Source organism: Crocodylus porosus, unplaced genomic scaffold (genome assembly GCF_001723895.1).
Source record: "Crocodylus porosus isolate Cpor-Errol unplaced genomic scaffold, CroPor_comp1, whole genome shotgun sequence".
Classification (NCBI taxonomy): Eukaryota; Metazoa; Chordata; order Crocodylia; family Crocodylidae; genus Crocodylus; species Crocodylus porosus.
Window position 1 is genome coordinate 77,329,363 of NW_017728948.1, and position 14,851 is coordinate 77,344,213.

Genomic DNA, 14,851 nt, shown 5'->3' on the forward strand with positions numbered 1-14,851 from the left:
AACTACAGTGCTAAAGTAATTGGGAAGCCTACCAGTGTCTCTATCATCATAATAAAGTGAATTCTAAATACCTATATGTTTTGCTGCCCCCCACAGGGGTTACAGCCCCCCCCAACAGAGGTACAGCACCCCTCCGGGGTTATAGCCCCCCAGTAGGAGCTACAGCCCCCCTCAGGGACCAAATGGCCCCCACAAGGGCTCGCCCCTCCTGCAGGGCCCACATGACCCACCCTTGCTTGCTCCCCCAGCCCCCTGAATTGCTGTCCTGCCTGGCCCCATCCCCTGCCGGCTCTTGCAGCCCCCTGATGGCTGCTTCACCCAGCCCCATCTCTGTCCCAGACCCCACCAATGGCTGCCCTGCCTGGCCCAATCCCCCATTTGTACCCCCCAGTCCCTAACGGCTGCCACCCCCCCACACACCCCAGCATCCTGGCAATCTGATGGGCAGCAATTCAAGGGTAGTCTTTTTGGGGGTGTGGGGGGCACTTAAAGGAGAAAAGGAGGTTATGGTTTGATAGGGAATTTTTATTGCTACTTGAAGAACAAGCACAAGGTACATAGAGAATGATGTCATATATCATGACTTTAAAAAAACGTTTTCGATCTGATATCCCATGATCACCTCTTGGCAAAACTGGCTAACTAAGGCCTCAGCTGCATTATGATCCACTGGCTGGGGAATTGGCTCTGTGGTAAGACCCAAAGGGTAGTGGTTGATTGGAAGTCAATCATCACAGTGCCCTGTGACCAGTGGGGTCCCTCAAGGCTCTGTTCTTGGGCCTATATTGTTCAACATCTTCATTAATGATGTGGACACTGGAGTCAGAAGTGGACTGGCCAAGTTCTCAGATGATACCAAACTCAGGGGTAAAGCATCCAAATCTGAGGACAGAAGGGTGATCCAGGCTGACCTTGATAGGCTCAGGAAATGAGCGAATGAGAACCTGATGGTGTTTAACACTGAAAAATACAAGGTTCTCCACCTTGGGAGGAAAAACCTGCAGCATCCTTATCGACTCGGCAGTGCTACTCTGGTTAGCTCTATGGATGAAAGGGGCTTGGAGGGGTCATGATGGACCACAAGATGAAGATGTGATGCTGTGGCTAATAAAGCGAGCAAAATGCTGGCTTGTATCCATAGATGCTTCTCAAGCAAATCCCAGGACGTCATTTTCCTGTTGTACAGACCTTATGATGACAGGCTGAGAGCCATGGGACTCTTCAGCCTGGAAAAGCGTAGGCTCAGGGGTGATCTGGTGGCCACCTTTAAGTTTATTAGGGGTGCTCATCTGGATCTGGGGGAATATTTGTTCACCAGAGCGCCCCAAGGGATGACAAGGTTGAATGGTTATAAACTCTTGCAAGACCATTTCAGGCTGGACATAAGGAAGAGCTTCTTTATTTTCCAAGCCCCCTAAGGTTTGGAATAGACTGCTGCTGGAGGTGGTTCAAGCACCTACTTTGAATGCCTTCAAGAGACATTTGGATGTTTATCTTGCTGGGATCCTATGATCCCTGCTGACTTCCTGGCCCTGGGGCAGGGGATGGACTCAATGATCTTCCAAAGTCCCTTCCAGCCCTAGTGTCTATGAATCTATATGGTACATATCTGTTGGGATTGCACCCTGTGAGCCTGAGGAACCACCTAATCTCCCTACTTATTTTCTTGTCCTACCTTTCCCCCTGTAGGCTGTTGTGTTTTCTTGTTTTATCTTGGTGGAAAATATATCATATGATCTTTTCTGCAGCAATTGTACCTACTTATAAGGGGTCCCAGTCTTGATGGAGGTGTTGGGATGCCATCCTGTTGCTATGATTCCAATGAAGGGGAAAAAGAACCCTCAGGATGTCCAGACCTGTGATGTTCAGTTGTCTGGCCTCTCTGTTACCTTGTGCATTAGGTTAGAATTTCACAGTCCTTTCTTCTGCTAACCTTGACCTGTCTCCCTTGCTTTTTTAAGGCCAGAGGAATTGGGAAGCAGTATCATAGATAGGCTTAAAATTCAAGAGTGCTTGCCTCCCAGTCATACGTTCTGACCATTGTTTCGGTAATGTGTTACCATTTCATGGACTTCATCGTAAATGCTTTGTGTCATGGATGCTTGTGTTAAGAGTGAGCCAGATCTTCAGCTGCATTAGCTTGTCAAACCTCCAATGACTTCTTGAGTGAGGCTATACAAGTTTACACAAGATGAGGGTTTGGTTCAGCATATTTCAGCAATTGAATGCTAATGTAGTTTCTGTAGCAGGAAATTAAAAAAATTGAATTATTTGTTGGTTGGTGGAAGCCCAGCATAACATTGCATCTAAGAAACTACTTGCAGACCTGCAGTGAAAGTTATGTTTACCTATGTAGCCTATTTCCCTTTGCCTCATGTTTGTAATCTTGTAGATCTCCCAGCCAAAGAGTATATTTTCATTTTCTGTGCCTATGTGAAGGTTCCCAACTATCCAATGGCTCATTTAGCAGCTGTCAGTACAGAGGAATTTAAGTATTTATCTAGGCCATTAAAAATATCATAATTCCTTTATTTTATAAGCAGTAACTGCACATGAGGACAACATAATAAATTCTTAAATGTATTCTGGTTCATAAAATTCACTAGCTTATTGCTCTGTTCAGGATGACTGTTAGCTATTACAATCACTCCAGTGGAAATGTGAGGAACTGTCCATGATTACCAGTGCATTCACAACATGAGTGTCTTTTTCATATACCCCTGCATCAAATCCCATGATGTGCTGAGTTTTCCCAAATTCTTGTACCATCCTTTAGTCTTTCTCCATTATTAGATGCCATCTTCAATGACTGATGCCATCTAAATCGCTGACTATTGCTATCAAGGTAATGCTTCAAGGGACAGTCTGTTTTAAGGGGACAATATACTTTAAACCTCTAAAGTGTGAGAACATAATTACTTGCTAGGTTTCCAGAATTCATTGAGAATTCACTAATGTTAAAAGCCTTCTTTATTATTTATATATATATATAACTCTCTGTGGAAAGTGAAGCTTCAGTAATGACTCATTGAGCAATGAGGCAGAAATCTTAGATATTGTAATGTGATGCAGAAAAGGCTCATACACTCGCTTTCATAACAAGATCATTCATTCATTAATTTAAAATTAAGTGTATATGGGAGTACATGGTACTTTTCAGGTTGCAAGCATTGGGTGGAAACTATGATTTTCAGAATTTCTTCCATCCTGGTGATAACAACGCCAGTAAATTCAACTCTATTTGATGGTATTTCAGCTTATCAGTTATTATGAAAGTTAAGTAAATACCTGAGTTACACAAAGTAAAATTTCAGTGCTATGACAGTATCTCCATCAAGTGAAGACAAGATATTTCATGATTTACTTTTAAAGTAACCTTATTAAATTTACAAGGCAGAGTTGAAATTCTGCAATACTTCTCTACTTCTAGTTAAAGTCTGGTGAATTTTTTACTTGGTGCAATTAATTTTTTGATATTTCTCTTGGAGCATTCTGTTTTTTGGCAGCAAAACCAATGGATATTTCAGTCTGCTGCTGAAGTAAAGCTTCTAATTTGAGGATTATTGGGAATACATTTTTGTCTTTACAGAGGTGCTCCATTTTTGGAATGAATCTACAAATAGAGCTGATGACTAGCTGTTCAAATAGGAATCATGGTATTTTTCAGATTGGACTGATAGACCAAATGAGAGTAATTGCCATCTAAGAACTTGGAGACTTGAACCTAATCAGTTAGGTAGTTTCTAGACAGGCCACTGTCACCAATGGCTGGGAGGTTTGAGAGCTTCTTATAATTATATTGAGCCATCTGGTCTCTTATTTCCTTATTGAATATAACTCAGATGATGTTTTTATGCACTTAAAGCAGATCAATGGATATTATAATGCCAGATTAGTAACATACATTTGATTTTGATATAGTTCTCTCTTTTTTTTTTTAAATGTAGGTATTTATGAGCCGCCATTTCTTGTACTACTGCAGTGAACCTACCCTGGATGTGAAGATTGCTTTTTGTCAGGTGTGTGTTCCTTACAGGTAAAACAAGGTACAGTATATAATCATATTTCCATTTTTGCCATCCATTTTATCAGAAGAATGAACAGTGAAAATGAACCCAGTGCAGGTTACTGAATTGTGAGAATTAAAATGTTAGAGAACCCAATAGGAAAACTAGGGCAATACATTTTGGTTTGATGTTAATAATTTTTTTGCTGGTGCTTTGGAATAGAGCTACTGAATATTTTTTTTAGAAAAATGTTTGCATTTTTTGCACAAAAGTGGGGCTAAAATGACAAAATTAGTTTTGAAGGTTAAATCAAAATAGAATTTTATTCAGAAATAAGTGTTCTCAGACTTGAAATGAAATATATGAATTAAAACTGGCTTTCTTGTTTTGGTTTCTGTGTGGACAAGTAACACATAACCTAAACACTTTTTGATGTCATTATATATTTGCTTAGAGCCAAATTTGTGTCAAATTGTTCAATATATATTAGTGAAATTCTACTGTTTTGAGGCTGCATGTTGCTAAATACGTACTTTTAAAATTGCCCTTAAATTGGTTAGTCCATGGTACCTTAAACTCCGTAGGACTGAAACTAAATGGAGGGGGAAAAAAGTGAGATTAGGTTATCCAGTTATTGGTTCCATTGGTTAAGTTAGAATGATTTGAATGCGTTATTTAGATGAGAATGGTTTTACCTATTCACTTCTGTAAATTGACTAGGTCACTAGTCTCACATGTCTTGCTGACATGCATTTTGTTGCCTATACAACTGCACATGGTGCAGCACAGTTCACTTCAGTTCACATGTGGAACAGACACAATCAAGTCTGCTCCAAAGCAGTGGATCTCTGGCGTGTCACGGAACAGAAAAGTATGTGTATAAATGCCCTAGGAGTTCCTGACAGGGGGGCCATTACCTGTTTATGCCTGTAGTGCTTCAAAGCATTGTGGCATTTGTAGCACTTAAAAGCATTACATTTGTTCATGGCTTTTCTCTATTGTTCGTCTGCACACACACATGCACCCCTCCTCCCCAATTTCTCCTTGACTGCTCTTGATAACAAGCAACATGTTACAGCTCATCCAGAGATGAATTGTCATTTTGTGAACAACATAGGAAGTTGGTACTGATACTAATATTTAGCCTTCAGTCCTAACCTCAGGAAGACTTTCTATCTGCAGCTCCCTTGTAGATGAGTCAGAATTGTTCCAGCTAAAGAAAATAACTTTTTGACATTGTAGCAGGGGATGGTACTCCTGTAACTGGGAAGAGACTGCGAGACAAATCTGAATCAAGGCACTGGAAGCTGGTGCTGGGCTGCGGACCCATCTGTAACAGGGAGTCAGAGGCTTCTCTCACTTTAAGGGAAGCTGCAATGGGCTAAACTGGCTGTGGGAGGAGGGGGCTTCAGTTAGGAATCACACTAGCTGCTGGAGAGCTAGCTGCCAGAAAGCAGCAAACCAGTGACAACAAAGTACAAGTTACCACTTAGGGAGAGACTGCCCTGGAGCTAATTGCTCCACAATAAGCAGCTTATTTAGGTAGCATAGGAGTAGAAGCTGCAAGCAGCTGAGAAGGGCAGACAGGCCAAAATGGAAACCCTGGTGGGTGGCTAGAGAGCTACCTGACAGGAAGGGGTGGGGCTTTGGAGGCACATAAGGCCAGTGCCTAAGACCAAGTGGTCAGTCTTTCCCAGCAGACAGCAGGCAGAGGAGCTCTTCAGCAAGACGACTTCACAGGAAGGATTGATTGGTACCTAAGCTGCCCCTGCAAGTTGCAAATGAAGTGCCAAAGAGGACTGTGGCAGGACACTGTTTGTACCTGCTACTTTAAGATCAGAGCCAAACAGCCAGCAGGTACTTGATTGCAGCAGCCATTTTAGATCCCTGACTGCCTATATAAACATTTCAGTTCCCTGCTGGCAGGCTAGGTAGCAACATTTCCTGGCTGTGAGGCTTCTTGGAACACTCTGGAGGTAAGGGAGGAGCTGTAGGGCATGGCTAGGAGGCTCCTGGCCCTGGGCAGGACCTAAAACTGTACCCTGCTGGGAGTGGGTGACCTGGTGGGGCTCTCAGTGGTATGGGAGCCCCCAGGAAATGCTAGGCCACTTACCATCCTGGTGAAAGGTGGGTTGGGGTGCCTTAACCCCAGCTCCCACAACTGGGTGGGTCACCTGCTAATAGGGCCAGAAGGCAGACCCCAGAGATAGAGTGGAGCTAGAGACTCAGACCTGACAGGGCAGGAAAGATGTGGGCAGGAAAAACTGCTGAGATCAAATGATCCCAGCAAGATGGGCATCAAGACATTTTTCAAAGATTGCTGGAGTGAATGACTATCACTTCTGTGGGAAACCTGTTCCAAATGCTTGGCACTCGACTTATAAAGAAGTTTTTCCTTATGTCTAGCCTGAAGCAATTTTCAATTAGCTTGTGCCCTTTTATTTCTTGTCCTTCCCTGGGGGACGTGGTGAATAGATGCTCCCCCAAACCCTGATGTGAGCCCCTGATATGCTTGTAGGCTGCAACCAACTTATAGTCTGCAAGCAACTTCTTAGCCAGTTGGTCCCCAGCCTGTACCAGTGCATGGATTTGTTCCATCCTAAATGCAGGGCTTTGCACTTATCCTTATTGAACCTCATGAGATTTCTTTTAGTCCAATCCTCCACTTTGTTGAGGTCTCTTTGAAACCTAGCCCTACCCTCCAGCATATCTACTACTCTGCTCAGGTTGGTGTCATCTGCAAACTTACTGAGAGTGTGTGCCATCCTATCTTCCAGGTCATTGATGAAGATATTGAACAAAGCTGGCCCCAGGACCGACCCCCTGGGGCACTCCACTTGATACTGACTGCCAACTAGACATCAAACCATTGACTACTACCCTCTGAGCCTGATAATCCAGCCAGTTTTCTATCCACCTTACAGTCCATTCACTCAACTCATACTTCCTAAGCTTGCTTGTGAGAATGTTGTGGAAGACCATATCAAAAGCCTTGCTAAAGTCAAGGTATATCACACCCAGTGGTCTCCCCACATCCACAGAGCCAGTTGTCTCATCGTAGAAGGCAATCAGATTGGTCAGGCATGACTTGCCTCTGGTGAATCTATGCTGACTGTTCCTAATCACCTTCTTCTACTCTAAATGCTTAGAAATGGATTACTTGAGGATCTGCTCCATGATTGTTCTAGGACTGAGATGAGGTTCCCCATTCTGTAGTTCTTTGGATCCTTCTTTTTCCATTTCTTAAATATGGGAACTGTTTGCCCTGTTCCAGTCATCCAGGACCTTCCCTGACTGCCATGAGTTTTCAAAGATGATGGCCAGCAGCTCTGCAATCATGTTGGCCAACTCCCTCAGAACTCTCAGGTGCATCGCATCCAGCCTCATGGATTTCTACACATCTAGCTTTTCTAAATAGCTCCTAACTTGTTCTTTTACTGCTCTTGGCTGCTTACCTCCTCCCTAAACTGTGCTGCCAGGTGCAGTACTCTGGGAGCTGACCTTGCTTCTGAAGGCTGAGGTGAAAAAGGCGTTGAGTACTTCAGCCTTTTTCATAGATTGTTAGGGGCTGGAAGAGACCTTGCACATCATCAGGTTCAGCCCTTCCCCCTCCCCCCCAACTCTAGCCAGGAAGACAACTGGGTTCAAGTGACCCCAGCAAGGTGACCATCCAGTCTCATCCTCAAAACCTCCAGTATAGGTGACCGCACCACCTCTGGAGGGAGTTTATTCCACAGTCTGGACACCTTGACTGTGGAGGAGTTTTTCCTGGTATTAAGCCTGAGCTAGCCTTCCAGGAGTTTATATCCATTGGTCCTGGTCTTCCCCAGGGGTGCCCTATCGAACAGCTGTTCACCAAGCTCCTGATGCACTCCTTTGATATAATGGTAAGCCACTATCAAGTCTCCTCTCAACCTTCTCTTCTTTAGGCTTCTTGGTGGCATCTTTTGAGGATGCCACCATGTCCAGGTGGCATCCTCTGTTACTAAGTTGCCTGCCCCTTTTAGTAAAGGACCCACACTTTCCCTGATCCTCCTCTTGTTGCTGACATAATTGTAGAAACCCTTCATGTCCATTGCTGGCTGCAACTCCAGTTGTGCTTTGACCTTTCTAATTTCATCCATGCATGCCTGAGCAAATCTTGTACTCCTCTCTGGTTGTTGTATATGGATTTTTTTTCCTCTTTTGAGTGCAGATGGGTGAAGCTTTGTATTCTGAACTTTGTTCACGACCCAGCAGGGAAATAAAGTTTTGTTAAGCTTTTGTCAATAACTGGGTGCAGCTATAAGGGGAGATGAGGGGGCTGCATAGCAGAGTGCCAAGAAACTGGACTCTGCACTGATTGACCTTGGAAGGGTTTTGAGCCCAAAGCAGAGTAAAGCATACTTGCTTCAAGGCCAAGACCCCAACAAGGAAACAGAGCCAAGGAACCTGCAGGTCTAGTCTAGGGGATTAATCTTCCAGCTAGTTGAGCAAAAAGCTGTCTGAGTTAGGGTCCAGGAGTGACTAAAACAGGACTGGTGGCCAGGGGCAAAGAGAGATCCTGTGGCCAGAGAGGCTGAGACCCAGGAAGGTGGGGTAAGACTTAGCCAGTTAATAACAGAAACTTAAGTAGGGCAAGGCTTACAGAGACTGTAATCCCTGCTTTTTCTCTTGTGGCTAAGGCAACGTGTCTGAATCATTTAAACAGCAAGGTATGGCAGGAAAGTAAAAAAGGAGAGAGTGCAGGACCAGCTTCAAACCCCCAAGTCACCTGCCAGTGTCATCCTGTAACAGACATATGTAATGTTTTTTTCAAAAAAATCACATTTCTTTTTTTAGCCAAGCCAAGCTTGTTAAAAATAGTGATTATTTTCTGTTTTTTCCACAGAATATTGAGCTCCCTCCCCTGCTGTCTCCCCCCTGCCACTGCAGACAGCACCACAGCTGGGAGGGAGGGGGCAGGGCTAGGGGAGAGAAATTGTGTGTCTGCACCTCCTTGACTGGGTCAACTCCAAACTGAAGCTCGATCCCTCCCACCCTCCTGACCCAACAATGAATGTTTGTTGGATTGGGTGGGTCAGTTTAATTTATGGCACTTTCTGTGAAGCACCATGAGTTAGACTGAGGAGCTGGACATTTACTGCGCCCTTCATTTTAATTAATGTTCTCAGAGGGGACCCTGTACTGACTAAGGCTGGTCAGATGTTCTCTGACAACCAAACTACACTGATTTTCAGGTCAGTGTGGATGCCTGTGTAGTTTGTAGTATGAGGACCAGGGAGCTGCCCCAGGGCCCTGCTACAGTGACACTGTAGGCCAGATTTTCATCATCTGTAAATGTAGTTAATGCTTCACTGACTTCTATGAACCTATGTTGATTTATACCAGGTAAGCATCTGAAACTACACGAAAGTGCTGAGTGGAATGTATAAGCTTTTGGAGATGAACATCCAGGAAAGCATCCAGGATAGCTATTATATATATATCTTTTACATCAATTATGCAGAATGGAATAGCTAAAAGGATCTAAACTTGTAGTCTTTTAACAAGCCAAGTCACTCATTAGCATACAACTAGAACAGACTACATTAAAAACTTATTTCCATTCTGAATCCCCAGAATGGGTGCGTCTATACCAATATTGAATTGGCCTAAAAATTTGATTCAGGGCACTTTAGGAATTTTATGGCTTGAACAACATGTAAACATTTTCCTTGTTACATATATTTCATGAGGATTTTATCTATGGATGGCTATAGTGGGCATGCATAACTATATATTCTGTGTATGTACGTGATGTAAGTTTTAAGCTTATGGTGAGGAGCGTAATATCTCTTACAATTAAATGCTGCCTGAACATGAATGCGGTTGACAGCATTTTTAACTCAGGACACAAACAATAAAAACAAAACAAAACAAGTCCTTAAAAAATAGGCATAGCATGTCTTAATAGGATAAATCCACATTCTCCTAGAAGCAACTCTTCTGGAATTATTGTAGGGTTCTAGTCAACAGTTCTCTTTGCACCATTAATGTTTGTACTGTGGTCATCAGGAAGGCTTTGGCTTCCATGACCACAGTCTGCTCTTTGGTGAGAGAGGCAGTGACCTGATGGGAAGGGATGGCCTCCACCTCTCTCCACTGCTGGCCCATTGAGCAATCCTTGCAAAGCCAGAAGATCCAGGCACTTAAGGTAGCCCACCCCTGCCCCAGCCCCGGAACAATCTGCAGGCAAGGCAAGGGCCCCCAGAGGGACACTAGCCTGCCTGTACACAAATGCCAGGAGCTTGGGGAATAAACAGGAGGAACATCTCCTCCTTCTTAACAGAAATAATTACAATGTCATAGGGATAATGGAGACCTGATGGGACTCCATCCATGACTGGACCATGGGTACAGATGGTTATATCTTTTACAGGAGAGATCGAGTAGACAAAAGGGGCGTGGGTATAGCTCTGTATGTCAAAGAGAGCTACGCATCCCTGCAAGCTGGTATTGGCTACCAGGGTGGATGACTGGAGACCCTCTGGGTTAAAATCCATGGGGAACATGGCACAGGGGACACAATGGTGGGAGTCTACTACAGACCTCCCACCCAAAGTCAGGAGCTTGACCAGGAGTTTGCCAGGGAATTGGCTGAGGCCACGTGCTCCCAGTGCACGGTTGTCATGGGAGACTTCAACTATCCATCTTGTGGGAAGAATGCTCAGCTAAATCCAAGCCATTGCAAAGCTTCCTCTCATGCGTGGATGACCTCTATCTGACACAAGAGATCTATGCGCCAATGAGAGATAAAATGCTGCTCGACTTGGCACTGGCAACCGGGGACAACCTAATCAGTGACCTAACAATCAATGGGAAGCTGAGTGACTGGGACCATGAGCTGATCACCTTCACCATCTGCTGTAAAGCTGGCAAGTTAGTCAGCAATACAGAAGTCCTTGACTTCAGGAAAGCTGACTTTGCCAAGCTCAGGAGGCTTGTCGGTGAGGCCCTAAAGGACCATGACCCAAAAGGGAAGGGGAGTTCAGGAAGAGTGGTTGCTCCTCAAGGGGGTGATCCTTGATGAACAAGCTAATGATATTCCTTCTCTGAGGAAAGGCAGCAAAAGGGCACAGCAGCCTCCTCAGCTCTCCAGGGAACTAGTGGACCTCCTGCAGCTAAAAAGAAAGACCTTCAAAGAATGGAGGATGGGATCTACCTCCAATGAGGAATATTCTACACTGGTCGAGACCTGCAGAGAGCGAACCAGGAAAGCCAAGGCTGTGACAGAACTCCAGCTAGCTACAAATATCAAGGACAATAAAAAGTCTTTTTTTTTTAGATATGTGGGGACCCAGAGGAAAATCCAAGGGCAACATTGAACTCCTGCTAAACCAGATGGGACAACTGACAACCGATGCCCAGGAAAAAGCCAGCTTATTAAATGGGTACTTTGCTTTGGTCTTTCATCGGTTCTACTGGATGCCCATACCCATTATGGGACAGGGAGGCCTGGGTGAGGGAGATTCCCTGCCCTCCATCAATGCTGACCTCGTGAAGGAACACCTTGAGCGGCTGGACACCTTCAAGTCAGCCGGCCCTGACAATCTATACCCCAGGGTACTCAAGGAGCTGGATAGCATCATAGCCCAGCCCCTGGCATGGATCTTAAAGAACTCCTGGCACTCTGGTGTAGTGCCCAAAGATTGGAAGAAGGCCAATGTGGTTCCCATTCTTCAAAAAAGGAGAAAAGTGGATCCAGCAAACTACAGGCCCATCAGCCTGACCTCTATCCCAGAGAAGGTCTTAGAAAAGATTATCAAAGAGGCCATTCTTAACAGACTGGCTGATGGCAACACCCTGAGGGATAGCCAGCACAGGTTTGTTGCAGGTAGGCCTCGCTTGACCAGTCTTATTTCCTTTTATGACCAGTTGACCTATCATCTGGACAAGGAAGAGGAGATAGATGTCATATATTCATAGATTCATTGATGTTAGGGTCAGAAGGGACCTCCTATAGATTATTGAGTCCAACCGCCTGCACAGACAGGAAAGAGTGCTGGGTTTAGATGACCCCAGCCAGATGCCCATCCAATCTCTTCTTGAAGACCTCCAGGGTAGGGGAGAGCACCACCTCCCTTGGGAGCCCATTCCAGATTTTGGCCACTCTAACTGTGAAGAAGTTCTTCCTAATGTCTCTGCTAGCTTATGGCCATTATTTCTTGTGACCCCCAGGGGCACCTTGTTGAGTGGGGCCTCACCAATTCCCTTCTGTGCCCCTGTGATGAATTTATAGGCAGCCACATGGTCGCCTCTCAACCTTCTCTTGCGGAGGCTGAAGAGGTAACGGGGGGCCTGCTCAGGGCCAATCTCCGTGTGGCCCACCCACCTGTTCCTGAGCTAACCGCCTGCTTTCTCACCTGCCACGCCTTGATGTTAATTGATTAATTAGATGGTTAAGTGGGAGGCTGTCCATTTTCTGCCCCGATGTTAGGGGGCATTATCTGCGGCTCCATTTCTCCCCTACACCGCATCCCGAGCCTCACAGGTCACCTCATGATGATTTCATATGCACCAGTCCCACATGATGAGCCCCAAAATCCTACTGTAGGACCCCACCCAGGTTCCTCCCTTCGGGCAGACTCTGCCACTGTCATACCAGGCCACATATCTCCTTGCAACCCGTTTCCCTTTGGGTGTGTTCCCCTCACTGGGACCTTTGGCTTCTCTAGCCCTGGCCCACCCCCAAGCCAGTCAGGACCCCAGGCCCCTGGCTCTTGGACATCCCTTTCGATGGGCCCTCCTAGCCCTTCTGGTCCTTGCCCCCACCTGGGCCAGTCAGGGGAAACTTTGACAGGCCTCTATGTATGACCCTTACTCTTTCCCCAGGGTTCCTCTCTCTGGGTCCTCCTTCATGGATGTGGGGACCTGGAGTACCTCATACAACAACTGGTGCCCCAGTGTCTCACAGGGGACTCTCACTCCCCCACTGGGGCAGCAGGTCGTGGTACTACTCCGGATGTTATTTTTGACCCACGCTCTGCCTCTCAAGGGTGGAGGACTTATCGGGGTCAGGACTCACCTTTTCCATTCTGGGATCTTGGCCTCAGGCATCCGGAGACTACCTGGGCCTGCCCCTCTTGCTTGCAGCTTCAGATTGCTGCCCCCTGTCACTGGGGCTCCTCAGCACTGCCCCCTCACACTGGGGCTTCTCATTGCTCATAATGCCCCCTCTACTCAGGATCTCAGGACTTCCCTCCTTGGGTGGGCTCAGGTGGCTGCAGCTGTGCCTGGCCCCCAACTCTCCCCCTCGGCGGCTCACACCCGCAGGGCTCAGGCGGCCTTGGCCATACCTGGCCTCCAACTCCCCACTCTCTTCCTCCTCAGGGCTTGCACCCCCACAACTCCCTCCGAAGGAACGCAACCCACCAGAAAGTGAGGGTAGGGGGTTAAGGCACCCAAACCCACCTTTCACTGGGGTGGTAACTGGCCTGGCATTTCCTGGGGGCTTGTGCACCACTGGGAGCCCCACCAGGCCACCCACTCCTGGCAGGGTGTAGTTTTAGATTGTACCCAGGACCAAGAGCCTCCTTACAATCTCCTACAGCTCCTCCCGTACCTTCAGATGAAACTCAGCAGCCTTCTGGCCAGGCGATGTTGTTGCCTGGCCTCTTGCAGCTGAACTGCCCTGTTTTTATGGGCAGCCCTGGGTCTAAAATGGCTGCCCTCATTAGGCACCTGGAGGCTGCCGGCTCCAGGGCCTTAAAGTGGCAGGTGCACACAGCGCCCTGCCACATATATTTTGACTTTAAAAAAAGCCTTTGATCTGGTATCCCATGATCACCTCTTAGTAAAACTGGTCAACTGCAGCCTTGGGTCACCACAATCCACTGGCTGGGGAATTGGCTCTGTGGTAAGACCCAAAGGGTGGTGGTTGATTGGAAAGTCAATCATCACAGTGCCCCTGTGACCAGTGGGGTCCTTCAAGGCTCTGTTCTTGGGCCTGTATTGTTCAACATCTTCAGAAGTGGACTGGCCAAGTTCGCAGATGATACCAAACTTTGGGGTAAAGCATCCACATGTGAGGGCAGGAGGGCGATCCAGACTGACGTTGACAAGCTCAGGAAATGGGTGGCTGAAAATCTGATGGTGTAGGCTTGGCAGTGCTATGCTGGCTAGCACTACAGATGAAAGGGACTTGGGAGTCATGACTGACCACAAAATGAACATGAGCTTTCAATGTGATGCTGCGGCTAATAAAGTGAGCAAAATTCTGGCTTGCATCCATAGATGCTTCTCAAGCATCCCCTGGACATCGTTCTCCCATTGTACTTGGCCTAGGTGAGGCTGCAGCTGGAGTACTGCGTCCAGTTTTGGGCTCCAATTCAAAAAGCATGTGGAGAAGTTTGAGAGGGTGCAGAGGAGAGCCACACACATAATCAGAGGTCAGGAAAACAGAACTTATGATGAGAGGCTGAGATCAACAGGGCTATTCAGCCTAGAAAAGCGCAGGCTCAGGGGTGATCTGATGGCCACCTATAAGTTTATCAGGGGTGCTCACCAGGATCTGGGGGAATGTTTGTTCACCAGAGCGCCCCAAGGGATGACAAGGTTGAATGGTTATAAACTCCTGCAAGACCATTTTAGGCTGGACCCAAGGAAGAACTTCTTTACTGTCCGAGCCCCCAAAGTCTGGAATAGACTGCCATTGGAGGTAGTTCAAGCACCTACTTTGAATGCCTTCAAGAGAAAATTGGATGTTTATCTTGCTGGGATCCTGTGACCCCAGCTGACTTCCAGCCCCTGGGGCAGGGGGCAGGATTCGATCATCTTCCTAGGTCCCTTCCAGGACTAATGTCTATGAAATGTTACTGATGACA

The 14,851-nt window shown here is 46.4% G+C and overlaps 1 protein-coding gene across 7 annotated transcripts in view; it reads left to right on the forward strand.

Annotated features, from left to right (window-relative positions):
* Positions 1-14,851, forward strand: part of MAPK10 (mitogen-activated protein kinase 10) — a 408,832-nt gene that overhangs the window by 194,127 nt on the left and 199,854 nt on the right. For 6 of the 7 annotated variants that reach the window (XM_019552886.1, XM_019552890.1, XM_019552888.1 and 3 more), the window contains one exon: positions 3,948-4,019. In XM_019552886.1, coding sequence (XP_019408431.1) covers positions 3,948-4,019 — 72 coding nt within the window. Of the gene's footprint in view, positions 1-3,947; positions 4,047-14,851 lie in introns of those variants that run through there. The other variant, XM_019552889.1, reaches the window with a different exon arrangement.